This window comes from Tachypleus tridentatus, chromosome 1, assembly GCF_004210375.1.
Source record: "Tachypleus tridentatus isolate NWPU-2018 chromosome 1, ASM421037v1, whole genome shotgun sequence".
NCBI lineage: Eukaryota > Metazoa > Arthropoda > Merostomata > Xiphosura > Limulidae > Tachypleus > Tachypleus tridentatus.
Genome location: NC_134825.1, coordinates 47363763 through 47390641, shown reverse-complemented (window position 1 = coordinate 47390641; position 26879 = coordinate 47363763). Strand labels below are relative to the sequence as shown.

Below are 26879 nucleotides of genomic sequence, written 5' to 3'. Positions count from 1 at the left end.
CGTTGTAGGCGCTACAAAGTGCGTGATGTTGTACTAAAGGTGCCGTGCGCTGTGAATTTTGCCACGATGTTCTCGAAGTTATACTTTTTAAATAGTTTGAATCCAGTATGAGGACAGATTTATCGTTAAGCTAATTTACCACACGTTCATCTATTGTATCACAAGGCACGAATATCTACCAATCCGGAACACCAAACTACTGGAAATCTCTTCACGACAACGTATATTTTGAACGTTTGTGTTAACCTAGTCTAGGAGGCATGCAAGTTGATATTGACTACGCTGCCCTGTTTGAGTGGTCCTCTGCCCCCTGCTGGCATCAATCTACACGAGTAAAATTATTTAAAGATTTCAAATGGATGTGTTACCATATTGCTTGAGTAATAATGATAAATTATGATACTGGATCTGGTAAAGTTTTATCTTCGTGATCTGACACAGTCACGCCACAACGAACGTAAGCCTTTTTATGTATGTGTGTGCTATGTTTAGATTCAATTCTCAAGGCCAAATTTTGTAATCAGTTTGACTATGACGACATTGCGCAATGAAATGTAACTCTTGGTGGAGTTTTATACATCCTGATCATATAATAGTCACCATGTACTTATTTGACAGGTTAAATCAAGGGTATTCTGTCATTTTCCCTAATGTGTACAAGGATAATGGAAGCACAGATCAAACATTATTTAATGTAAAAACGTACAATAATTAACGTTTTATTTAGGTTTAATTTGTCGGTTTCAAATGTATTTCACGCACGTTAAAAAGAGTATTTTGAACAGTTTTTTATATTAAGTTTACAATGGACACACTAGAAAGTGAACTTATTTTTGAAGAAGAAGGGAAATTTCGAGCGCGTTCAAATACATGGCCCTTACCTCGCCCTGAAAACTTCAGTGAAAAAGAAGAGGAAAAATCTGGAGGAACGACAAAGGTCAGCGAACAGGGACAAGGTTCACCTCATTATGATGCCACAAGTGGAGGTCAGATGCCCAAGAAGAGTTCAACACGCCGCAATGCGTGGGGTAATATGTCGTACGCGGAACTCATTACTCAAGCTATTCAGAATTCACCGGATAAACGATTGACCCTCTCTCAAATATATGACTGGATGGTACGAAATGTGCCGTACTTCAGTGATAAGGGTGACAGTAACAGCTCTGCTGGATGGAAGGTTGGTACATAGTTTGGAAATATTATCAGGCTTAGAACTTTAGAAGTAACCAAATAAATACTGAATGACTATGCACATTAACAAGTACTAGATGTTATATCACGCCTTGATGTTTGTTTATTCGAGTGTTAAATTTTCAGAATAAAAAGAAAACTAAATGCATTCTTATGGACTGTTGTTTTTAGTTATTAGACTACTAACATCGATCAAAATGCTTAGAATGATTGTGAGTAACTATTGAACACTGACATGTTTTACATTTACGATAAGGATGCATATGTATACATTGCAAATTATGTGTTTGAATGTATATTTAATGTATGGTTAACCATTACGTGAAGTCGTATCATAAGACTACTGTATAGTGTTATTAACTGAGTAAGTTTAGATCAAGATATACATTTACTCATATTTAGTAATTACGGTTGGCTTAAAACTACTTATGAAATATGTTTAATTAGGAATAATCAAGACCATATTACGAACTGTAGTATAAAATTGCAAAGAATTAAAACTTCTATGAACATGAACAACTGTTTTAGACAGTTCTTTAGTCCACATTTGCCAGATTTACAAACATTAGTATCTGATACATCGTGACATTTAAGTTGGAGCAAAAAAAAAATTCGTAATTTCTACAAAATGAATGTCGGAATTATGTAAATATATAATGTTTACATTCGCTGTATTTTACAGATGCGTTTACAAGTTGTGTAATTGCGTGTTTTTGTGTTTTTTCAAAAGCAAAGCCACATTGGGCTATCTGCTGAGTCCTCTGAGGGGAGTAAAACCCCTGAATTTAGCGTTGTAAATCCGTAGATTTACCGGGGGAAGATGAAATCAAGAAAGGCTCATTGTGAAGTTTCTTTTACTCCCTTAGTTGTTTACCTTCCAGTGTTTAGGACTTCAATAAAACGTATATACACTGTAATAACAATAATAATATTTGTTTATATATATATTCTGATTTCAGGGTAGAATACCTTTGAAACAATTATCATATTCAAGTGAGTATTATGAACTATAAGAAAGGTTTTTGGTGTGATTAAAGTTCATTTTTAACATTTACAAATACGTTAACGGAAAGGACAAATACATCGGTAAAAACTGTATATATGGTTTGTTTTTGAATTTCGCGCATAGCTATTTGAGGGCTATCTGCGCTAGCCGTCACTAATTTAGCAGTATAAGACTAGAGGGAAGGCAGCTAGTCATTACTACCCACCGCCAACTCTTGGGCTACTCTTTTACCATCGAATAGTGGGATTGACGGTCACATTATAATGCCTCCACGGCTGAAAAGACGAGCATGTTTAGTGCGATAAGGATGTGAACCCGCGACCCTCAGATTACGAGTCGCACGCCTTAACCCACCTGGCCATGCCATGCCTCTGTATATATGGAGTTTAATGTTAAAATATATATTTGTGTCAGTAAAAACTGTATACATTTAGTTTAATGTTAAAATATGTATCTGTGTTAGTAATGTTCAAGTGACAGACTAGAGGGAGAGTACCTAACTGGCCATCATCACCCATCGCTGACTTTTGGGCTACTCTTTATCAGCGAATTGTAGATTGACCAGAACATCATAAGACTACTATGGATTAAAGGGTGATCATGTTCAGGGACGGAATTTCAACTCGTGATTCTCAGGCTGCGAGTCAAGTGCTCTGACCACCTGATCATGCTGGGCCACACTGCCGTGTACATCTAACACCATGCTGACTTTGCGTATTTATTTTGAAAGATAATTGATGATTTACACACATATCAGTTGGGCTGGGCTGTAGCACTGTCTGTGTAGCAATAGCCCAGATTGTTCATTGAAATGTTTTGTTAAATATTTGCCGAATAGGTCATAAGAACACTACAATACTCTACAATGTTTCCTTTCTTAGCAATATCTATGTAATGACTAAGTCACAAGTTCTAGGAATGTCTGTAAATATCATAACTAAATGTTTACATTTCTTATTGTTCTTTCTTGTCGTTTTTTTATTATATGATAACTTAGAAACCAAAACAATGGTATCAGTTATAATGACACTCCCACACACACAAAAGATGAAAAAGTGAAGAAACTGAAAGTTGATTTAGATGGCAGCTTATTACATAAGTGATTTAGTTTACGAAACAGCCCGACATGGCCAGGTGATTAGAACGCTTCACTCACAGTCTGAGGGTCACGGTTTTGAGTCCTTATCATACCAAACGAGCATGGGTGCCCATTGAGCCGTGAGAGCATTATGACGTGACTATCAATCCCACTCTTGGGGTGGTGATGACTAACTCTGGTCTTTCACTGCTACAATAGAGACGGCTAGCGCAGATAGCCCTCGTGTAGCCTTACGCGAAATTCAAAACAAACCAATTTACTAAATCTGTTGATTTAAATGTAATTTTTTACTTTACTGACGATAAAAATATGTTTATAGATGTCGCCCCCTGTGTTGGCTCATGCAAAATCATATCGATACGACGAAGTGTGGTAAAACATATGAAAGTTATTAGATGTTTGTTTCGGTAACATGAACTGTATTATTCGAGTTGCTGATACCTTCACACCAAACACGCTCGCCCTTTCAGCTTTGGAGGCGTCATAATGTGACGGTCAATCTCACTATTCGTTGGTAAAAGAGTAGCCCAAGAGCTGGCAGTGGGTGGTGATATCTAGCTGCTTTCCCTCTGGTCTTACACTGCTGAATTAGGGACGGCTAGCGTAGATAGCACTCGTGTAGCTTGCGCGAAATTAACAAAACCAAACAAAATAATACTGATACGCAAAAAAGAAATTGTTCGTATTTAGTAACCCGAGTAATCTAGTCATTATACTCTATGATTCTTCAGATGTGTGGCTAACATCTGCATGTACTGTATCTTAAAAGTTATCAAACCGGAAACGTTAGGTGTCGCTATGAATTATAGCTGGATTCACTTGATGTATTTGGAAAATTTTCACAATTGCGCAAGTAGAATGTGTAATAAACTTAGATAAATAAAAAACGTGTTGAAGTTTTTTTTTCTCAAAAAATTTTTTGCATCTTTAACGTAAATAAACATTCGAAACAAAGAAATGTCTGCGCAAACGCAGCTATGTCTACAGTTCTGATTAAACGGCGCGAATCAGACCGCATAACAAGAAATTTGGTACAGCTAACTCATGCGAAAGTGAAGCAGTAAAGGAGCTTCGGAATATATCACGACAAGATCATTCGGTTTTGTATAGTAGATATATAGAAACACAGTATTATACACTTGTCATGTTCGTAAGTGCAACAGTACCTGACAGAAAACCGATGTCTCTGATACAAGAAAAAGTTGAGATACGTATCCACTTCAGTAACTATATATTAGTGCAGTAATTATTGAAAACTTTACTACTGCGTCGTGGCACTTTAAACACTTATATATTTAACATATACTTTTAAATATGGATTTTTAAAAAAAGTCGAGGTAACATAACTCTGCCGTGCTAAGCAGTTATAGGTATACCATGATGACGAGAAATCCACTTAAAATAATAACGTATTCTAAGGACGGTTGGCATGGGCATTAAAACTTTGATTAAAGTACAGAACAAAGTTTCGACTTTCTTAGCGCATCTTAGGTTTCTCTGTACTTACTATACCAGCCGTGTTTAGGTTTCTCTGTACTTACTATATCAGCCGTGTTTAGAATACAGTTACAGATATAGGCTCCTTTTACTTTCCATGATATTAGTTCACGTTGTCTGTTTGCATTTAAGCACAGAACAACGCAATGGGCTATCTGTGCTCTGCCCACCACATGTATCAAAACCCGGATTGTAGCGTTATAAACCCGCAGAGATACCGCTGTGCCATTGGGAGACTAGAGTTATGAGCAAGGAATAATATTTTGAAATTCTAAGATGCTTAGCGTCTCTGTTAATTGTGACCCCAGAGAACTAAGCAAGGTCTTGTGACACGTTATTAAAGACTGTATGTTTAAATATCAAACGATTCCTAATGGTAAACAAGCACAGTTTATAGTGTGCGTGTCACGCATACGTCACTATTAGATTCTTTTTGTTTGTTTGGAAATTTCGCACAAAGCTACTCGAGGGCTATCTGTGCTAGCCGTCCCTAATTTAGCAGTGTAAGACTAGAGGGAAGACAGCTAGTCATCACCACCCACCGCCAACTCTTGGGCTACTCTTTACCAACGAATAGTGGGATTGACCGTCACATTATACACCCCCACGGCTGGGAGGGCGAGCATGTTTAGCGCGACGCGGGCGCGAACCCGCGACCCTCGGATTACCTATTAGATTCAAAATTCAGTAACACTGTGTTTTAAGTATAAAGACAAGTGAAAGAGACTGATGAGAAGGATCGGTTATTGAAAGTAAACTACGTCTGATTGTCTCCTTTGTAATTCTTTGAAAATATAACTGTAAATAGTCCAAAGTTTCACGGTTCCATAAGACAACCAAATCGTCGTTCCTTGTTGTTTTTTGATAAAGTAATTAATTTTTGTTAATTTTGTTAACTGAAAATTCTGCTTGAAGTACCAAAATTATTTTCATCAAAAAAGTAACAATATTCAAATAATTCTCTTTCCACTTTTTGTTAATATCTGATCTTAATTAAAATACGTTTTAGCCTAAGGAACTTGATTTACACTATTGCCATCGTATTGAAATATCTAACAGCGTTCCATAAAATCACAGATGACGGTGACCTCGGACTTTGTCCATGGCTTTCGTGGAAAATGATTCGTTCAGTTCTACCAGTGGCTGTGATATAATACCAGACTTTGCCCGTAGCTATCATGAAAATATTGTTTGTTAAACTCGACATGGGTTATGACCATTAAAATTACATTTTTTTTCATTTAAGTTAAAATAAATTTTAAAAATTCGTAATAAACATTTAAATACTCAACTGACTGCATACTTCATTGGATTATTTGTATACAATGTTTTGAAACGAAGTTGTATTTTATATAAACTTTGATAATCAGGAGATATTTGTGTGTTATATGTATGATTAAACTAGTTAAACCTTTGACCTGAACTAAATATTTAACATAGTAGATTTTATGTACTATAGCGTGTATTCAAAAAGGTAAAATTCCTCTTTTTTACTTTTGTTTAGAATGATGTGTAATGTGACATACTGTTTGATTAGTAAAAACAATGCCTCACTAACGGTAAAGCTAAGTCAGTGTTTCAAATTCGGATACAACTGTTTCGTGGTTTTTCTAATCACCTTTTCTTTTATTAGACGACCACTGCATTTCTAAAACCATTATTACCAAACCGTAGATACTGAGAGAAACTATTTTTCCATTACGTATATTAATAGGACAGGCATGGCCAGGTGGTTAGGGCGTTTGACTATTAATCTGAGGGTTGCGGATTCGAATTCCCATCACACTAAACTGTTCTCATCCTTTTAGCTGTGACAGCGTTATAACTTGACGATCAATTCCACTATTTGTTGTTGTTTTGAATTAAGCACAAAGCTACATAAAAGGCTATATGTGCCCTCCCCACCACCGGTATCGAAACCCGATTTTTCGGTATCGAAACCCGTTGTAATTCCGTAAACATACCAATGTACCACTGGTGCGCTATATTATTCATTGGTAAAAGTATAGCTCAAGAGTTGGCGGTGGATAGTGATAAATAGCTGCCTTCTCTCTTGTAGCTTTGCGTGAAACGCTAAACAAACAAATATATTAACAAAATGAAAACGTATTTTTTATTTTTGTACGAGGACTAAGTGGTTGTAAATGAATACACAGTATAATTATAGAATCGTAATGAAATACTGCTACAAGCTTAGTACGTAAAACCTGATTTTAGGGAGGTTTTAAGTGTTTGTTTGTTTTTGAATTTTGCGCAAACCTACACGAGGACTATCTGTGCTAACCATCCCTAATTTAGCAGTGTAAGATTAAAGGGAAGGCAACCAGTCACACCCACCGCCAACTCTTGGGCTACTCTTTTTACCAACGAATAGTGGAATTGACCGTTACATTATAAGGCCCCCACGGCTGAAAGAGCGAGCATGTTTGGTGTGACGGGGACTCAAATCCGCAACCCTCTGATTACGAGTCGCGTGCCTTAACCACATGGCAACGCCGGGTCTTAGATAAAGCTAACCACCTGGCCATGACGAGCCCTGTGATAAGGTAGAAGTGATGTGATTTTACATAATGGATGTAAAAATGGATTTTATTCGTTTTTTGGTATGTGTATTTGTTTCTATTTCTTTCATCTGTTTTTTTTTTTTCTGTTCGACCATTATTTTGAACAATAATGGAAATATAGACAGAACGAGTAATCCTCCGTCCAGATATAATCTCATAGGTTTTGCATGGATTATGTTCACAAGTGGGATCGTATGGTACTATTAATCAGAACGAGTACAGTCAGCAGCAACAGACGAGTATATAGTTGTTATGACTGTTGAATTATGAACGTTGTGAGGTAAAATATTGATAATTTACTTGAAGTTTGTCGAACACGCACTAAATGTGGCAAGTAAGGTAAAAATGTTTTAATATAATGCTCTCCTTTAACCTAGCGTTACAGATTTTAAACGTACAGCATCTGACGAATCACGTAGACTCTTAGTGTTCGTTACACAAGTATATAAATATGTGTGTCTAACATCTGTATGCATATTTGTGTGTGTGTAATATATGCGTTATATATGTATAAATATAGAAGGCACGAAAGTTGAATTCATTAAATATCAACATTAAAATACAAGCACAAATGAAGCATTATCAACATGCATGTAAAAAAAATATTAATGTGTGCTATGTGGGAGCCAGAACGTATCCAGAAGTTCTAGAAAACTCCAATTCATTAAATATTTACATGTTATGAAGTATAATAGTTCATAGCTTTAATTGGCCAGGTGGTTAAGGCGCTCGACTCGTAATCTGAGGATCGTGGGTTCGAATCCACGTCTCATTTCATTTCAGCCGAGGGGGCGATACAAGCGATGGGTAATCTCACTATTCGTTGTTAAAAGAGTAGCTCAAGAGTTGTCGGTGGGCGGTGATGGCTAGTTACCCTCTCTCTAGTCTTACACTGATAAATTACAGGCGGCTAGCGCAGATAGCCCTCGTTTAGGTTTGCACGAAATTCAAAACAAACCAAACCATAGTTTTAAGCAGCAGTGTAAATATGTATAACACGATCAAAAAGTTGGGCGAGGAAAGGTGAAATGTGAAAAATGAATGCGCCCAAAAAATGTAGTAAATGTCTCGGAATAGTATTATTTGCAAATTTTGAACTCTTCATCCATCTTGGAATTGATTATACAGTTTCCTTCCTGCTAACCATCGATTTCTTTAACAGACAATGAAAATTCAAACCTAATCATTCTAGAATTAGAAAGTCAAAATTAATATCTTATAAATCTAGTGTTGTCATAATGTCCTCCTCTGGGACAGCGGTTAGTCTACGGATTTACAACGCTAAAATCAGGGGTTCAATTCCCTATCGGTGAACACATCAGATAGCCCGATGTGGCTTTGCTGTAACAAAATACACATACACACACATTATGTCATAAATATGAACCCACATTACAATACCTTAACGGATGTCCAGCCATCTCCCTTCATATTAAGTTATTGCAAAGAGAGTAAAATTTTAAGCGAAACAATGGAAAATGGAGATGCGTTTTCAACGGTTTGGAAATTTTTAACCCTTAAGGAACAGGTGTTGTTGTTAGAATGTGATGATAATATGAAGCAGTAGTGTTTCAGTATTGTGGTGTTATATCTTAGCTTATAAATAGTTGCTCGTATTTCTAGATTTAATTTGTTTTCGTTTGAGTTGGCTTTGCATCTGTATGAGATTGTTAAGCCTTTTAGATTATTATTCCCAACATCCTCATGAGAAAACGTAGTTGACTTTGACGTTTTTTATAGGTTTTATGATATTGGGTGATAAAACTAGATAGAGCAGTTCATGCAACCCTTGTATATCTTGTAGAACTGTTATGTGGATTCATTATTTGTCTAAATTGTTTAGTTAGTTATGTTGTTCAATTGAGAGTTCTGTCCTTTGGTTCATCAGCAGCGGTTCTATGTGAGTTGATTCTTTTGAATATTTCGTTTAAGGTTTAACGTCAGAACTGTATGAACATACACATACATATATATATACGTATATATGTAGACTACACATCGTCTCAACTTCTCTTCAGTCGCCGTTATTTTCTTTTCTTTGTTATACTTGTCGATCATTTCCACTACCTTATTGACACTGGCATATGTCATCAGTCTTGCCAAGTCCTTATCTGCCAGGAAATTTTGAAACTCGTGGTTAAAATGGCAATGACTTTTCCGTGTGTGTGCCCTTGAATACTACATTGGTTTGTCATGTAGTCAGTGCCCAGTGAACTGCGTTTGCTTCGAGTTTCAGCTCATTAAATATTGTCCTACTAAATAAAGAGGTATTTTAAAAAATAATATCAAGAAGCCAGCGATACAAATATTATGAAATGTTCTACGAAAAGCTACAATTGAAAAGCTTAGATACTTGTTGATAAAAGAAAAATCGACCAAACTACTGAACTTTTTGGAGATTTTGAAACTGTCTGTAGTTAAGAACAAAGCTACACAATGGGCTGGCTATTTGTGCTCTGCCCAACATGGGTATCGAAACCTTGTTTTTGGCGTTGTAAGTCCGCATGCGTACTGCTGTGCTATTGGTGGGGAGGAAAGAGTTTTGAAACAGAGATGGAAGGAAATATCAACTGAGAGTTAAAAACAAGGAGAACGACAAAAACTAGCACCTTTCATCAAAATAGTTATGCACATAAAGTTTGTGAATGAACTACTAAATAGTGATTGTTCAGTTTCTTATGCCTCAAAATAACTGTCTGATACTGCAATATTACATATATATGTGACAAATAAACCACCAATACATTTCTTCCTCTAACATTCGGAACTTTTCGTGGAACTTTATCGTGACTCAGACTTTTGACCGATGTTGCACATAGGTGTTGATACTTAAAGGAATCTACAATAATGTTCAAATATCGACCTATAAACTAGCTTCAGGCATGTTGTTGTTATCACAATAATACCTTAGTTTCCACAGCGCATATACTATCTGATAAAGAGTAACGTTTGTCCAAACAAAGATATTGTCTCTTTTTCCAAAACAGGACATACTTTGCCAAACAGTAATGTTTGTTAATGATCTGAGACTGTATAACCGGTTGTAAATGTTACGTATACATTGTGGATTGTTTCATGACTAACACATTTTGTAAGGTTTGTTTGTGTGTTGATAAGCCCAATGTTACTCAACTGGATATATGTGCTGTTTCTGTCGATACCCAATGTTTAGTGTGATAAACCTCAGACTTGCCGCTGAGCCACTCGAGTACTCGGATTTTGTAATATCATATTATCAACTGTTTATTACAGGTTGTAAATCTCTTTTAATACGGTTGTGAAGCCATTTTAGGTTCATCTTTGTAATTGTTATTGATATTACCTGTTTCTATCATCATCATTCTTATAATAATCTTTAACATACTAATTCATCACGTTGATTTTCAGAAGACAAACTTTTGTTGAGATAAGAAGTAATATGCAACTCCACAGTATACTCTACAACATTTCTTACGATTAAAATACTTTCGACAGCAGTGAATTTTGCGTTTTATTCCTCATTATTTGCTTTATCAAAATTGTCCGTATTATAAGATAACTGTGATTTATTGGTCGAAGATGAGGCACTATTTCAGTATTTGTAGATATCACTGTATGGTTACAAGTACAGATTATGTTAAGATGCTGGAAACATTTTGTGAGCGAAGTACTTACAAAATGTGGCTGCATTTCCTTTTCTGGGAAGGATTTTGAAGACAACACTTACATTGCCTTGTGTAGGAAGTGTCATGGAGATGTTGCTTGCATTGCCTTGTTTGGGAGATATTATGGAGATGTTGCGTGCATTGCCTTGTTTGGGAGTTGCTTTGGAGATGTTGCCTGCAGTGTCTTATTGGGAAGTATTGTAGAAATGTTGCAGCGTTTTGTCGTGGAAGTGTTTTGGAAATGCTATTTGGAATGTTTTATTTTTTATGGAAGCAATTTAGAAATTTTACACTTAGTACTTTGGAGAGCTTGTTTATTGTTACATTAGCGTGACTAAGAATGTTACTCAATTATTAATACAACTGTGAATTATTATCATGAGTCTGTTTTTGTTCGTTTTTTTTTACCTTTGTAAACTTTGTCATTGTGTATTCTAATATAATTCAAGATTCATTCTTAAAATTGCTTAGAAAAGGATCTAAATATTATTGCAAACCTTTGCAAAATTTGGGACCACCTTTTCAAACGCTCACTAGGTAACATGACATACTTGACAGTCAGTAACCCAGCACACCTTAAATCCTGGCATCGCATTATTTCAGGTTACATTAAACCGTGGTGTGTCGTCGTTCAACAACAGTGAAGGTAATTGTTTTAAACTTTGGCGTACTGATAAGTAGCAGCAACCTAAATAACGTTTTTTGTATTTCGTAGTATCTTCATGTTAGAATAGTTTAGGTTGTTTTCCTACGCTATGGTGTAGGCTACTTTCGCTCTTGCCATGATATGACTTGATAACACTTGAGGCTAACATAAGTTCTGGGGTATCACCACTTGATATAATTCTAAATCATCTTAAACCTTGACGTAAAAAAATCACTGATAATAATTCCAGCCATCTTAATTAACAGCAGTTTATGTTCTCCAAGGTTACTGTCCAATGTTACATGACAACAGCTCAGATTACTTTTTGAAATCCTGTTTCGTAAGAGGAGTCTGGTCACATTAAGGACGGCTTGGTTTCTAATGAAATCAGATTATCACACCCTAAACCCGGTTGTAGTGCCAATAATTCAAGACATTCTCTTTTTTTTTTTTCTGCCAATTGACAGCACTTACAATGTTATTTCATGAGTTTAAGCAATGAAATATGCCATATTTGCACTCAGGATTATGAAAAAAAAAAAGAAGGAGAAGGGAAAAATGTTTCCTTGTATATTTTTAGTTAGTTTGTTATGGAATTTCGCGCAAAGCTACACGAGGGCTATCTGCTCTAGCAGTGTAAGTCTAGAGGGAAGGCAGATAGTGGGATTGGTCGAACAGTTATAACGCCCCCATGGCTGGAAGGGCGTGCATGTTTGATGTGACGGGGATTCGAAGCCGTGACCCTCAGATTATGAGTTAAACACCCTAACCACTTGGCTATGTCGGGCAGCTCTATAGCAAGAGTTGTGTCATGAACTGTTTTTTATTTAAATACAAGTTACCTATAGTAAGAGTTAACTCATCAGACGTAATTATTTAAACACAGACAACCTATATATAATAAGAGTTAAATCACCAGCCGTCCTTAGTTATATAAACAAAGATTATAACTATTGAGAGTTAAATGATCAGTTGTATTTATATAAACATAGATTACCTGTAGTGAGAGTTAACTCGTCAGTTGTATTTATATAAACGTGGCCCGGCATGCCCAAGCGTGTTAAGGCGTGCGACTCGTAATCTGAAGGTCGCGGGTTCGCATCCCGGTCACGTCAAACATGCTCGCCCTTTCAGCCGTGGGGGCGTTATAATGTGACGGTCAATCCCACTATTCGTTGGTAAAAGAGTAGCCCAAGAGTTGGCGGTGGGTGGTGATGACTAGCTGCCTTCCCTCTAGTCTTACACTGCTAAATTAGGGACGGCTAGCACAGATAGCCCTCGAGTAGCTTTGTGCGAAATTCAAAAACAAAAAACAAACAATTTATATAAACGTAGTCTACCTATAGTACAAGTTAAATTTAGACCAGAAGGAAGGCAGCTAGTAATCGCCGCCAACTCTTGGTCTATTCTTTTAAGAAGCAGATAATATGCCACAATTCATAAACGGTATAATAACACTGTGTAACAAAATTTTACTTTTTTCTTATTCCTGGGCAGAAAGTGTTATTTCCCAATTGCTTATGCCTAAAGTAAATAGAAAACACCTAATTTTCTCTTCAAACTTTGCTTTTGTGACCTGGGAACGAATAACGAAAAGATGATGGGAGTCAGTATTTGGGAGCTCATACTTGAAAGTGATTTACATTACAGTCGCAAATCTCGAAAAACTACTCACTTCTAAACATTTTGTATAACTTTAGTATAAATACATGTAAATCTTGATTCGTGTGTTGTTTATTCAGGCCTTATGTAAATGAAAATGTGCAAATTTGCTCGTTTTTACATAAAAAATAGGTTAATTTCTAAATTTCATTATCCAGGTCACAAAAGCAAAGTTTGAAGGAAATAATGGCCATTTTCTGTACTTTTACAACATAAGCAATTAAGAAATAACACATACTATCCAGGAACAAAATTTGTGTTACACAGTGTAATATGTGTTACATTGTGTTATCAGTCACCTTCTATCAGAAACATGTTGTAGATATTCTTTTTTTTAATTAGGCCCGGCATGGCCAGAAGGTTTGGCCTCTCGACTCCGAATCTGAGGGTCGTGGGTTCGCATCCCCGTCACACCAAATATACTCGCCTTTTCAGCTGCGGGGCGTTATCATGTGACGTTCAATTCCACTATTTGTTGGTAAAGGAGTTTCCCAAGAGTCTGTGGTGGGTGGTGATGACTAGTTGCCTTTCCTCTAGTCTTACACCGCTAAATTAGGAACAACTAGCGCAGATAGCCGTCGTGTAGCTTTGCGCGAAATTCAAAAAACAAACAAATTTTCTTTAATGACAAATCGCAGGGTTACGTCCAGACTCACCCCTTGGCTATGGTATTTCAGTCTCTATACTTACATCAGTAGCATGAGAGGCTTAAGTAACATGAAATCAAGATTATTTGTATACGGGAAAGTAGTAATAATCTCGGATAGCAAAGGCAAAGGCCCGGCATGGCCAAGCATGTTAAGGCGTGCGACTGTAATCTGAGGGTCGCGGGTTCGCATCCCCGTCGCACCAAACATGCTCGCCCTTTCAGCCGTGGGGGCGTTATAATGTGACGGCCAATCCCACTATTCGTTGGTAAAAGAGTAGCACAAGAGTTTTCGGTGGGTGATGATGACTAGCTGCCTTCCCTCTAGTCTTATATGCTAAATTGGGGACGGCTAGCGCAGATAGCTCTCGTGTAGCTTTGCGCAAAAATCAAACAAAGCTTATGATTTAAATATTAAATATTGGGATGAAATATAATAAAAGATATATCATTAGAGTATTTATATTTAACAATTGCTACACTTTAGTCCCATAATGTTTTTTATGAAATACAATGCCCATCAGTGGCTTAGAAGTACGTCTGAGAGCTTATAAATCTTTGTTTCGTTACCGTGATGGACACAGTACAGGTAGCCCATGTCGTTACTTTTTGCTTAAAATGTAATACTTTTAATACGTGCTTGCGATAGGTTTCGTTATTATGAGTGCTGAAATACCTTCAGGGGATATTTTTACACATTTCACCCTTAAGGTTGCCGTTAATAAGGCTTTTATTTCTATTTACTTTTTTCAGTAGGAATAACCACCTTTTTATAACTGGTCGCGCACAATGATTTATAAATTATGTTTCACTTTTATTTTTTACACATGTGAGGCTTCATGTCAATGGCCTATTTCCAGTGATAGTTTTCACAACAGTCCACGATATTTCATTCCCACTTTATATCTTATGCATTTTTTTATTTCCCTAAATCTCATTCCTTAACATATTTCTTTACTTTGAGCCTGATTGTTGAAGATAAATTAGTACATAATCGAAAGAATGGAGCCGTAGTTTCGTATTTTTCGAATTACAACTTTCATTGTAGTTATGAAAAAGAAAAAGGTATATGCGACCTGATGGTGAGGGCGTTTGACTCACAGTGTGCGAGTCACAGGTTTGAATCCCGTGAATAAATAGACTTCCCCTTTCATCCCTGTGCCAGTCTCACATTTTGTTGGTAAAAAGTAGTTCAAGGGGTGAAGGTGAGTGGTGTTAACTGTCTGCCTTTTTCTCTAATCTATCATCTGAAAAATAGTGACGGCTAGAGCAGTTAGCCGTCCAGTAGCATTGTACGAAATTCGGCAAACAAACTGTAAGAACATACATACAGCCACTAGCAGTTTGCTCGATATCAGTGGCCATTTAGAGATCGTTAGTGAATCTTTTGCGAGTCCGTTAGTTAATGCGCTTTGGAAAAAGGTTCTTAGCATGCAGTATATTTCCTTGTTTATTAATCTGGGAATTGACCTCAATACGTAGAACAATACACCACATTTCAGGAAATATCTCGTTGATTTACTTCATATTTTATAAAGGGAAATGCTTAGCCGATACAGTAAATTTCTTATTCATATCTCAGTAATGCAGCGATCAAATCAGTCCTCGCTGTTCGTACCTTAATCAACGTCCAACAGTATTAACTGTTGCTTTAATAATTGCTTTATATACCTGGCTTAGTATTTTTCTAACAGTAATTGTTATATCAATTTATAAATACGTGCGTGTTTGTCTATGTATGTATATAATCTTTATATTAAGTTATAAATTTCCGCCACTCAGTGATACAGCACTAAGCTTCAGAGCTAATTACGCTGAAGTTCTGAGTTCGTTTCCCGTGCTTTATAACAAACAGATTATATCAAGTTCTTCACGCGGTTTGTTGTTACCTTTATGACACACGGGTACAGCTGGACGAAACGTTTTATCAGGTTTTATAAATAATATAATTATTAACACTTAAAATTAGAAATATAATATCAGGTCATCCCATAAGTGATGTCCGAAAATTTAATATGGAAAGTGCATCATCATTTCTGTCTTTGTAGAAGGCTTTAATGACTAAAATATGTAGTAGGACGTGTATAAAAATGTTCAGACAAATAAAAGAAAATAATCTAACTCCACTTTTTCAGATCATTAATCAAATAAACCCTCATGAAGATGGATGTGTCTGAGGAGCACATTGGCCATATAATGCATTATGAGTTTAAAAAAGGTAATAGTGCAGCAGAAACTACACAAAACTTTCAAAGTGTTTATGGCGTAGAGTCTCTTAATGAAAGAAAACGTCGAAGGTGGTTTCAGAGGTTCAGATCAGGTGACAACAGTTTAAGTGATGCGTCACGTTCAGGTCGCCCTGTTGAGTTTAATGATGAGTTGCTGCTGGTTCCATTTGATGAAGATTGTGTTGTGATAGTTGAAGAACTAGCACAGAACTTTAATTCAACCCACTCAACAGATTACCGTCATCTGCAACAGCTTGGAAAGGTGTTAAAACTTGCAAAATGGGTCCCCCATGATTTGACAGAAGTCAACCTTAGAGCAAGAGTGGACATTTGCACTTCTCTGCACTTCTTATTCTTATTCTCCAGACCTAGCTCAATCTGATTGTCATCTATTCCAAAGTTTGCAGAACTGCCTCGATGTAAAAGAACTTGGAACACATGAAGATGTCAAAGCTACCCTCTCTACATTCTTTTCCTCCAAACCCCAAGAATTTTATAGAGTGGCATTCAAAAGCTTTTGAATCGTTGGTAGGAAGTAATTAATAACAATGCAACATATTATTATTATTAATTAAATAACATTACAACGTTTGAAATCATCTCTCTTTTTCTGAACCTGAGATCGGACAATACTTAAGGGATAACTTGATATATATATATAAACTCTCATGTTTCCAAGCTTATCCAATAAGTTTTAGGTTTAATCTTGTTTTAAAACCCTTTAAAGTGGATTGCGATTGAAATTTAAATTTGTAATTTTTTTATTTGGTGGAAAAATGGAAAACAGCAGTTGTGTGATTTTACAGTTAAAATAAAGGTTTCAGTGATGGATTAGATCAATTTCTCTGTTAATCCAACTGGTCGGCAGTCGTAAAGAAATGTATATATAAAAAATAATTTAATAATAGGAACAATAGAGCATTTCATTTAATGAACTAGATAAAATAACGCTTTTGTTTAAAGTTTCGTGATGCAGGAATTCATGTTCTGGTTATTGTAAAATTTTGCTTTTGTTATACATCAAACAGACGTGCACGGTAAGTATGATTTTATCTTCTCTTGATTGTTTTAAGCAATATAGCTGCAATGTGTGGAGGAATTTTACACTGGTGATGAATTTGTGATTACATTATTGGCCCGATTATAGGGCAATCTCAAATATAAGGTTACCCCCAATTTTAGAAACCATGAAAAATAAAAACAAATTGATTGTTGTAACTCCTTTTTTAGGTCCGCATAATCAATACTACAACTGGACAGCGTGCAGGTAAATTAGTTGCAAGAATTAGCGATGACCTTGAGCGAAAATCTGACGTACTTACGTAGAAGGATACTATTTGGGCATTCAGGAATGCAACAAGCTAGAGTAAGGGGAAGGGACTTGTGGTGGGTCACGATTATAAGGCGAATATGAACTTTACAACCTAATCGTTAATAAAAACATCGCCTGATAATCTGTGCAATACGTAATTAATACAGTGCTAGAGCACAATTATTGTTCTGTTTGTTTCTGAATTAAGCACAAAGCTACACAGTGGGCTATCTGTGCTCTGCTCATCACTGGTATTGAAACCGGTGAGCGCTGTGAGTTCATAGACATACCGCTGCACCACTGGGGGGCAGACCAAAATGTACCTTTCTTAGTAAATAATAAAATGTATGATTTAATGTGGCATAATATACTCAAGCTTACTATCAAAGGGTTAACAAGATTATATGAAAAACTTTAGTGATGCTAATTTATCAATTGGTGTTAGCTAAAGTTAGCTCTAAAATATATTTTAAAAATTTAATACATCTTTGTTTTTGAATACCAGTTAGTCTGAGAATTTTATATTATATTAGTAACAATATAAAACACTGCATAATAGACACTGAGGTTCTATTGTAAAAAATAAAAGATGCTATTATGCAACAGGATTTTCGTGATTTGTGGCAACAATTTGCATAAACAATTACCTTGTTTCTGGTCATTCCAGTGATTAAACAGCTCTTAACTTTTTTTTTGCCATACAGTTGAAGTGTGGTGATTTTCAAGTGCAGATAGCACATAAAATTGACCTCCTCTGAAAGGATTCTATGACGTTACTTTCTGATGTGTGATTCTCTTATGTCATGGTGTAAAAAAGATTTAAAACACGAAGTTTCAAAGAAAATAATATCTGTGTTATTGAACTGTTTCAATAAGAAAGAGGGAAAGAGTTGATTCCAATAAGAAACAAGAAAACCATCTACTCAATCGGCTACACGTCATACACCAGATATTACGAGACATTTAGCCTCCTTACCATCTGAAGTAATTAAGGGAAACAGCAGCCTGTTATAGGATTTAATCCTTTAACTGTAAAAGAGATTACGTAAACAAATTTAAAGCTAGTTGTTTGTTTTTAATTAAGTACAAAGCTGTACATTGGATTATCTGTGTTCTGCCCACCACTGGTATCTAAACCCAATTTCGAGCATTGTAAGTTCGCAGACACACTGCTGTGCCACTTGGGAGGCATTTAAGTCTACAGAAACAACACAAGATTCGTTCTCACGATTTTCTTCCAAGCAAGAAGCAGAACAAAAACCTGTACGAATGATACTGAGAATGTGGTTAATTCAAACGTATAGAGTCGTACTGGACAATGGATAACAATGCACGAAAAAAAAGTCTTTTTATGTGTTTAGAAAAGCCTTGGTTTCCAAAAATGGTAGAGAACATTTTGCGAATTATTTTTCCAGGAATTCATGGTGGTTGCATGTCATAACTGCAACAGAAAGATAAGAAAAGTGTCAAGGTGAGCTTTGCATAATATGAGCCTAACGTGCCGAAACCACTATACTGAGAGGAAGTTCCATCTTTGTAGGGATTGAATGCTAATGGAATACAGTTCTATCAAGGCAAAGCATCCAGCTACACATCCAAGTGAACATGCTAATTTCTCTCCAGATGCAAACCGAATTTCGTACTAAACCATTCATAGACACCTCCCATGACATCTGTGACTTAGGGCTATTAAAGTGGGCAGTCAGAAGTCATCGTTGACCCAAGGTTGATGGACTTTGGAAGACATATAAAGAAGTCAACATTGACCTTAGCGTATTGCGGAAAAATATCCTGTAGTAAAATTACGCTGTAGAAGATTAGTCCTTAACAGGAGCCATCACATACAATATCATTGGTGGTGAAGAAAGAAAAGAAAACGCTATAAGAACTAAACACTTATACTTATGGTGTAAATCTTGATCACTTCTCTGAAATTCATTTTACAAAGTCAATATTCGTTTATCAATATTTTAACTTTTCAGCATTTGCTAAATTTTCACTCTTGTAACTTTTAGTTGTTTCACTATTCCTGAACTGGGCGTGGCCTGTAGCCTAGTGGGTAGTGTGTTTTGACTGTGAATCCAATGGCTTATGGTTTACAACTCATTGCCACAAAACGCTATCTAAATCTTTTTGGCCGTAGGCACTCTATCAAATTGACGTTGAAAGTTCACTATTCATTCATACAAGTAGCTCAAGAGAGGCGTTGGGTGCTGTTAACTAGTTATCTTGCATCTTGTATCACAGTTCAAGAATAGAGATGGACACGACGAGATGGTCCTGTGTGTAATTTTCCACAAAAGTTTCAAAATGGACAAAAATATTATTATGTTATATGATATAGTTTTTACCGTATTTCTTATTCCACTAAATTATTACATTTTCAACTGTGGAGTGATCGGTACAAAAATGATTTTAACAAATACATAACATCTTATCTAGAAATAGATTTTTTAAATACAAATCCTCTAAAAAAGATTTCACTCTTGCTGTAAACATTTAGCTCGTAATTCTGTAAACTTTTCTAAGTAATTCTTTACAGTTGCTGTAAATATTTATATCGTATCTTGTAGTTACGTTTCTAAAATAAAGCTTCACGTTTCTTGTATTTATATTTAGTTTGTAACCCAGTAGTTACATTTTTTTAAATGCTCACACTTGCTGCAAACATTTAATTCATAATCTTGTAATTAAGATTTTATCAGTAATAGTAGTGTTGATTGTGATGTTCAAGGAGTTTAACATTGTTAGAATTGTTGTTTCTATAACCACTCAAACCGTCTACTGTAGTTACCGCATTGAAAGTGCTTTCATTATCGTTAATAACATACTTGATTTAAACAAGGTACTTAAAACTCAACAGTAATGTTTCTCAAACTACTTCAATCACTTAGACCATTAATGTTAACTACAAGTTTATAACATTGGTACCTGTTGTTATTGCTTTTTTTTTTTATGTCACATTCAAATTATTCGTAAATCCAACCAGTACTTTTATTGTATTATTCTGATTATTGCTCGTCGTAGGAAATGACATAGTTACAATCATTAGTAATATTAAATTGACAGACAAATATTTATAAGCATAATAAAGTGTTTTTATGTTGGGGGAACACACTATATGTTTCGATAGAACATTCATTGGTTTACATTTGGTGGGTTACATATATATAATTTGTACATGAAAATAACCGCACTAATAGTGGAAACAGTGTGCTTATTCTAATACGATTTGTGTTACAGTTAATTACATGATGTAAACGAATTTGAATATTAGTATTCAGTGGGAAAAACTGGTCCTTGTAAACACAAAGTGTATTTCCTTTGTTTGAAGTTAAGCACAAATCTGCGCCGTGAGCTATATCTGCCCACCACGGGTATGCAACAGTTTTTAATGATATAAGCTCACAGACATATTATTGTGCCATTGCGATAGGACAGTATTAGCCCTATTTTAACTTTGATAATGTGGTGTAACATTTTAATATAACTTCTCTAATAAAATAGTTTTTAATAAAATCAATTTTTCCTCGAGGATCCTAAGATATAAACTAAACATAACAAGATTGTTGTGATCTTGGCTACGAGTTAATATCATACGTAATGTAACTTTTGAGTTTTGTATAAGAGGATTGGGCGTGGCCTAGTCTTTAGTGTTCCCTTTACTATGAATCAGAGAGTTCGAGGTTTGCATACTATTTTCAAATCGAAATCAACAACAATAACAAAAAACGCCCTCAGCACTTTGTGGTCAAGAGTGTGCTATGGGAATGATAGTCAAGCCATATACAAAAATAGTACAAGAGTTGACAGCAGTTGCTTTTAACTAGCTTTTGTCCTTCTTGGCTTGCATTTCAAAATGATGGACGAACCATACGCAGATAGGTTTTGTTTAGCTGTGCGCAGAAATTCTAAAGCTATTTAAACAAGAAATTAGGTATATGTGTGTTTTGGTTTAATACCACTCAAACTTTGAAACTCCAATAATCCATGAGTTGATACTCAAAAGTTCAGTTTGAGTGTACCTCTGTTCCAGTATTTATATTTTGGTGTTAACTGACAGAGATGGGTCTTCAAAGTAAAAATATGTCTCTTTCCAGCTCTGTTAAATGTCCGTTTGAAATAGAAAGAGCGTATTTAAACATTCTATACTGCTCAATGGTCAGATTAGCGTAAGATACTGATGGGGGGGGGGTAGAACGTTATAATGCCTTGAATCTTTTTATGCGAGGAGTTGAATATTCATATTTACGTGTAATTAATGCAGTTATACTTTCTGAATCAAAAGACTATAAATTTACATTTTATATTTTATACGTTTGTCTATTAATGTATATTTTAAATGAAGTACTATGCCTGGAGTCTAATGTAAACATATTTTTAATATTTTAATATAAAATTAAGCATTCACCCACAATTGTTTCCAATTAAGTGTTTTAGTCTTGCATTGCTGTAATGCTCAGTCATCTTCACTCACTACAGATACATTATCAGTAAGAACTCTGAATAGCCCTTTTGTTTAAGCACTGATTATCGTATTCGCATACATCCGTGTATGTTGTAAGAAAAACATGAAAATCTTTTTATGTTGCAACAACTTTGCAGTTACAACTCACCAAATATTGTACGGGTGCAGCCAACGCGAAAAATATTGCTCACATACAACTTTGTGTATGGACTAGCTTAGTAATCAGTAGAATTCAATACGTGTGTCTTCTCTGAGTTGTCAACGGCCACTGATCCAATATGATGATGATACGTAATTATAAATCCTGAAAAGATTAAGTTAATGATTAAGATACGTATAGTCTCTCAACGTAACGTGTAGAACGCAATAAGCAGGTGGATTAAATGAGTGTTATACTCTTAAGTATATGAAGAAACTTCTGAAGGTTTCAAACACCTGACAGTTTGGGTTGATGAATTCCGATTTTAAGTGAAAGGATGAGACAAAGGTATTTGGTGGAAAATCTTAATGGACCTCCTTAAAGCTCACGTTTTAAAGCATGAATAATTTCCTCACACTTATTATTAAATAATATATAGATATTCCCGACCTCAAAATCTGATATGAACGAAGTTGATTCAACAGTGTTATACCGAATATTTTCCTTTACCACACAACGTGCTGCGTAGTTTAATTTTTTAAAGATTATACGTGTGTTAACAGAGATGATAAGATCTGTTTATCTGTTTTTTGTATTTACTATAACATACAATTAACTGCTCTCAAAATAATTTACTAAGATTTATTTACTTATTTATTGAACTACTGTGGAACTTTTATATTGTGATTCTTATGATCTCGGATGAACCAAGAGCAAAGCAAGTTTAAGGATTTACAACGCTAAAATCCAGGGTTCGATTCCTTTTGATGGACAGAACACAGATAACCTTTTTCTTAGCTCTGCGCTGAGATAATTTCTTACTTCAACAATACGTGTTAATGAAGAACATTTACGAAAATAATAAGCAAACGCTTGACCAGTTGTTTTTTTTTAAGATATCAAAAGCCATTCATAGGCAAAAAAATATTTATTATCATAAATTAGTGGAGTAACACGTGTGTTATATATTTCAAGTCATTTTTTATTATTATTTACAGAACTCCATTCGACACAACTTATCTTTGCACAGTCGTTTCATGAGGGTGCAGAACGAGGGTACTGGGAAAAGTTCATGGTGGATGATCAATCCAGATGCCAAGCCAGGGAAGTCCACACGGCGAAGAGCCACCAGTATGGAAACACAAAAATACGAGAAGAAACGAGGTCGTGTTAGAAGGAAAGTGGAAGCACTGCGGAGTGGATTGAACACCAGCTCTGCCAGTCCACCCTCCAAACTTCCTGAAGGACTGGATACTTTTCCCGAGTCTCCAACAGATACTGGCTTCCAGCTGAGCCCAGACTTCCGTCCTCGAACCTCATCTAATGCTAGCTCGTGTGGCCGACTATCACCTATCCCTGCCGTTGAAACAGACATGCATGATAATGAAGTCCCATGCTTTTCTCCCATTCCTTGGGTTTCTGATAATAGAGTTTTCATTCAGTCGTCTCATATTCTGGATACATATGGTGCTGACCAACTTGGAGACTCTTTAGCTAAAACAGTGAAACTTAAGGAGGAAGAATTGGGCTACTTGAAAAAAAGCCCTCCTGAATACACATCTCCAGATATTAGTCCTCAAAGTAGTATCACAAACTACACCCTAGACAGCTACCAGTACAATAAGAAAGTGAATGGCGGCTATAAGTCTTGTAACTCTTCTGCCATTGACGAACAAACATTGATCAGGCAACAGTCTCATGACCAAAGCCCAAAGCATAGCCCACAGTTAACAGAAATCTCCATATTTCAAGGTCAAGTTGTCTTTCCTTGCCATACCAGACTCCAAATAAAACTGCCTAGAGCAGAGCATTTGTTACCAGACTCCTCCAATCAACAGCAGAACTCAACGGATATATCTGTGTTGGAAGCTCTGTCTCCCGATTTCTGCAACCAACAGCAGCTCCCAGCAGAAACTTCTCCATTGCAAGTTCTGCCTCCTGGTCACATAGACCAACAGCAATCTCGTAAAGAGCTATCAATTATACAGGCTTTGTCTGCTGGCCACTCTAGCCAACAGCAGCTCCAACAATCTAATTTTTTTACTCAAGACAACATGGCAGCATTGACCTCAGATAATCTACCCGTAGAGTACTTCTTAAATGGCACCTCTGATGATCAAGAATTTGACCGCTTTATGCCACAACCTTGTCATACTGCATTGCCAAATGACTTGGATCTAAATATGGACACTCTAGAGGGTGATCTTGAGTGTGATGTTGATCAGGTCATCCGCCATGAACTGAACGTAGATGGTAATCTTGACTTTAACTTCGAAGCAGCCAGTACAGACACAACCAGTTCCGACGCAACGGCGTCATGCTCCCCTGGTATTAACAACTGTAAACCGATTATGGGTACACTGAAACAAAGTCTAACACCGGAGGCGTTTAAAGCAACTGCCCCACAAGGACTGTTGCGTTTGTATTCTTTGGTTTGATATTCATGCTTCGAAACGGACAATATTATCTGTAAAATCTGTGATCGATTATTAAAGCCATTTATGCTTTATATTCTAATGCACGTTAAGTTTGAACTCTTATAATTTTAGTGATTTTTTCTTCCAATATTCTAAGATTTTCCAACACAGAAGTTAGGCTCACTTGTGATGCCTAGTTTGTAACGTTTGTATGTTGAAGAAAGTATTAGCGATATTAGGAGTTTAAAAGTAGAGGAGAGTTAACCTCGGAGATTACACTTTAAGGAAATGAAACTGTTTATGTTAAAAGGTGATACTTTCTTCAAAGTTGTTAATTACTATGGTGTGTGCAATAACATAATTAAAGAGTTATAAAATGTCTGGGAAAGACGGTTAGACTATCATAATAATGGTTCCAAGTCGAATTTCGGGGCGGTCTGCTGTTCTAACACTTTCAGAGTTCAGTGTTCTAAATACATACTATTTCTGAAAGGCAAAAAATTAGTGGTGGGTTTTGAAACATTTTATAAAAGTTTCTACAACAAATCGCATGTGCATCCATGGTTTTTTTACTACTGTTCTCTTAATAAAAATATATATAGCTAATTCCACTATTTCTTTCTAGAGTTTGCTATGTGTTCGTCCTAAAAATTCAATAACTTGCAACACTGTTGCTCAATTTCTTATATTGAGTGTTGTAACAAGCAGAAATATAAATGAAAGAGTATGATGCAACATGTCGACATAAACTGTAGTGAACCGTATATAGACAAGTTCGTAGTTCGAGGATTAAGACGACCTAATCTCCAGTCCTCAATTTTGTCGAAGATGCTGTTTTCATGTGTAAAGTTCACGAATAAATTAAAACACAAATGAGTTGGTACTTTCGTTTTCCATTCTGTTTGTGTAATTACCTAAGCTATTCAATGCTAAATTAGTTTCACAAGTATTCTAAGTAAACAAGTCATTCATATTGAGTGACTTGATTTTCTACGATGTTGAATCAAGTGAAAGTCAAGTAGACTAATGATGGTTTTGTCACTTGAAAATAAATAACCTTAATAAGTCTCTTTTTGTTTCATTGTTTTAAGAGAATCACCGTCTATCGTTTTATAGCTACTACGTTTTTACACATACGTTTGACTTTAAAAACCACGTTAAAAGCTTTTAATATAATGGAAGCAGATTACCACGAATTTCTGCAGTCGTTAAAGTTATTCACGATCTAAGATGCGTTAGTGGTCTCTTCCTGTTTGATGGTATATCCGTCCGTGTCTAGGAGATTTCTAGAAATTAATTATTTTAATGAGGCTCGGTAATTGGATGAAGAAATTTAAACCTTATAATTTTATTTTCTGAGGCAATCCACATATTTTGGAAACGATGTCTTTGTTACTTACTTTAGATAAGAAAAATATAATAATTTTAATTTTGCTTCTGAAAATTCTAAAACAAATATTACGAACTGTTATATTTTAAATAAATGAGTGAAACGCATGAAGTGCCAACTGCTTATTTGTGTATACATATATAAAATCACTCATTATGAAACAATTTACACAGTCACTTATGTAGGTTTTGTAAATTAGACAGAATATTAGCGCCTAGATATAAGAGAAACTACTGACGAATTAATAAAATGAATACTGACAGTCTTTGTCCCTTGATAGAATTATTTTACTGTGTATAGTATATTTGTGTTGTTATATATTATGTAAAATCAAACAAGTTTTCATTTTTATTACCTTCTCGTTGTTTTATCTATGTTATGAATTAAGATTAAATCGTGTAAGGTAATGTTCTATGAGATTTTCTGGTTTTCGTTTTACACTGTGTTATATATATGTATAACTTTTTACGAAAATCTCTTACCTTTCCTTAGTGTGTTTTAATGTGTATGCTTTTCTCTATTGCTAAATTAGATGTACATTTTTAAAACGTTTACCAAGGTTTAGATTTATATTTGTTTTATATTGGTTTTTTTTTTTGGTAATTTCCAACCCAATCTGTACAGGAAGTGAACAAATTTTTATGTCCAGATTTCTGAAGAGAAAATCAAGGGTTTAGTTTTATAAGTTATGAAGAAATAAAGGATGATACTTAGAAAGCTTGTTTGATATGCAAATTTGTGCATTTATTGAACAACGGTAAAACAGTTATAAGAAGCTCTGGCATGAATTATTTAATCTGTCCGTTCGTTTTTGTTTTAATTCTAAATCTCCAGAAATGGTTATATAAACTCATTGTTATTTTGTTTGTTTTTGCCTTCCAATTATGATTTAATGGATCTATTTGTTTCAAGAAAATATTGTATAATACGTATAATAAATACTGTAGTACGCCGTGACTTTGTTAGCCTA

The 26879-nt window shown here is 35.5% G+C and overlaps 1 protein-coding gene across 3 annotated transcripts; it reads left to right on the top strand.

Moving 5' to 3' along the window:
- LOC143247656 (forkhead box protein O3-like) lies at window positions 1-26879 on the top strand. Of its 3 annotated transcripts, XM_076496049.1 has the most exons (3): window positions 1043-1177; window positions 16091-16173; window positions 23101-26879. In XM_076496049.1, exons 2-3 carry the CDS (start codon window positions 16159-16161, stop codon window positions 24538-24540), a joined length of 1455 nt encoding a protein of 484 aa, XP_076352164.1. In that variant the 5' UTR covers window positions 1043-1177; window positions 16091-16158; the 3' UTR covers window positions 24541-26879. The 3 variants fall into 3 exon arrangements, with proteins under 3 accessions (XP_076352153.1, XP_076352164.1, XP_076352156.1); XM_076496038.1 differs by lacking the exon at window positions 16091-16173 and having other exon boundaries at window positions 1-1177; XM_076496041.1 differs by lacking the exons at window positions 1043-1177; window positions 16091-16173 and adding an exon at window positions 16231-16711.

Excerpts from the sequence above, each read along its gene's own strand:
- LOC143247656 (XM_076496038.1), top strand. The coding sequence starts at position 806 with ATGGACACACTAGAAAGTGAACTTATTTTTGAAGAAGAAGGGAAATTT. Across the intron at positions 1,178-23,100 it reads ACAGCTCTGCTGGATGGAAG|AACTCCATTCGACACAACTT; the intron begins GTTGGTACATAG and ends TATTATTTACAG.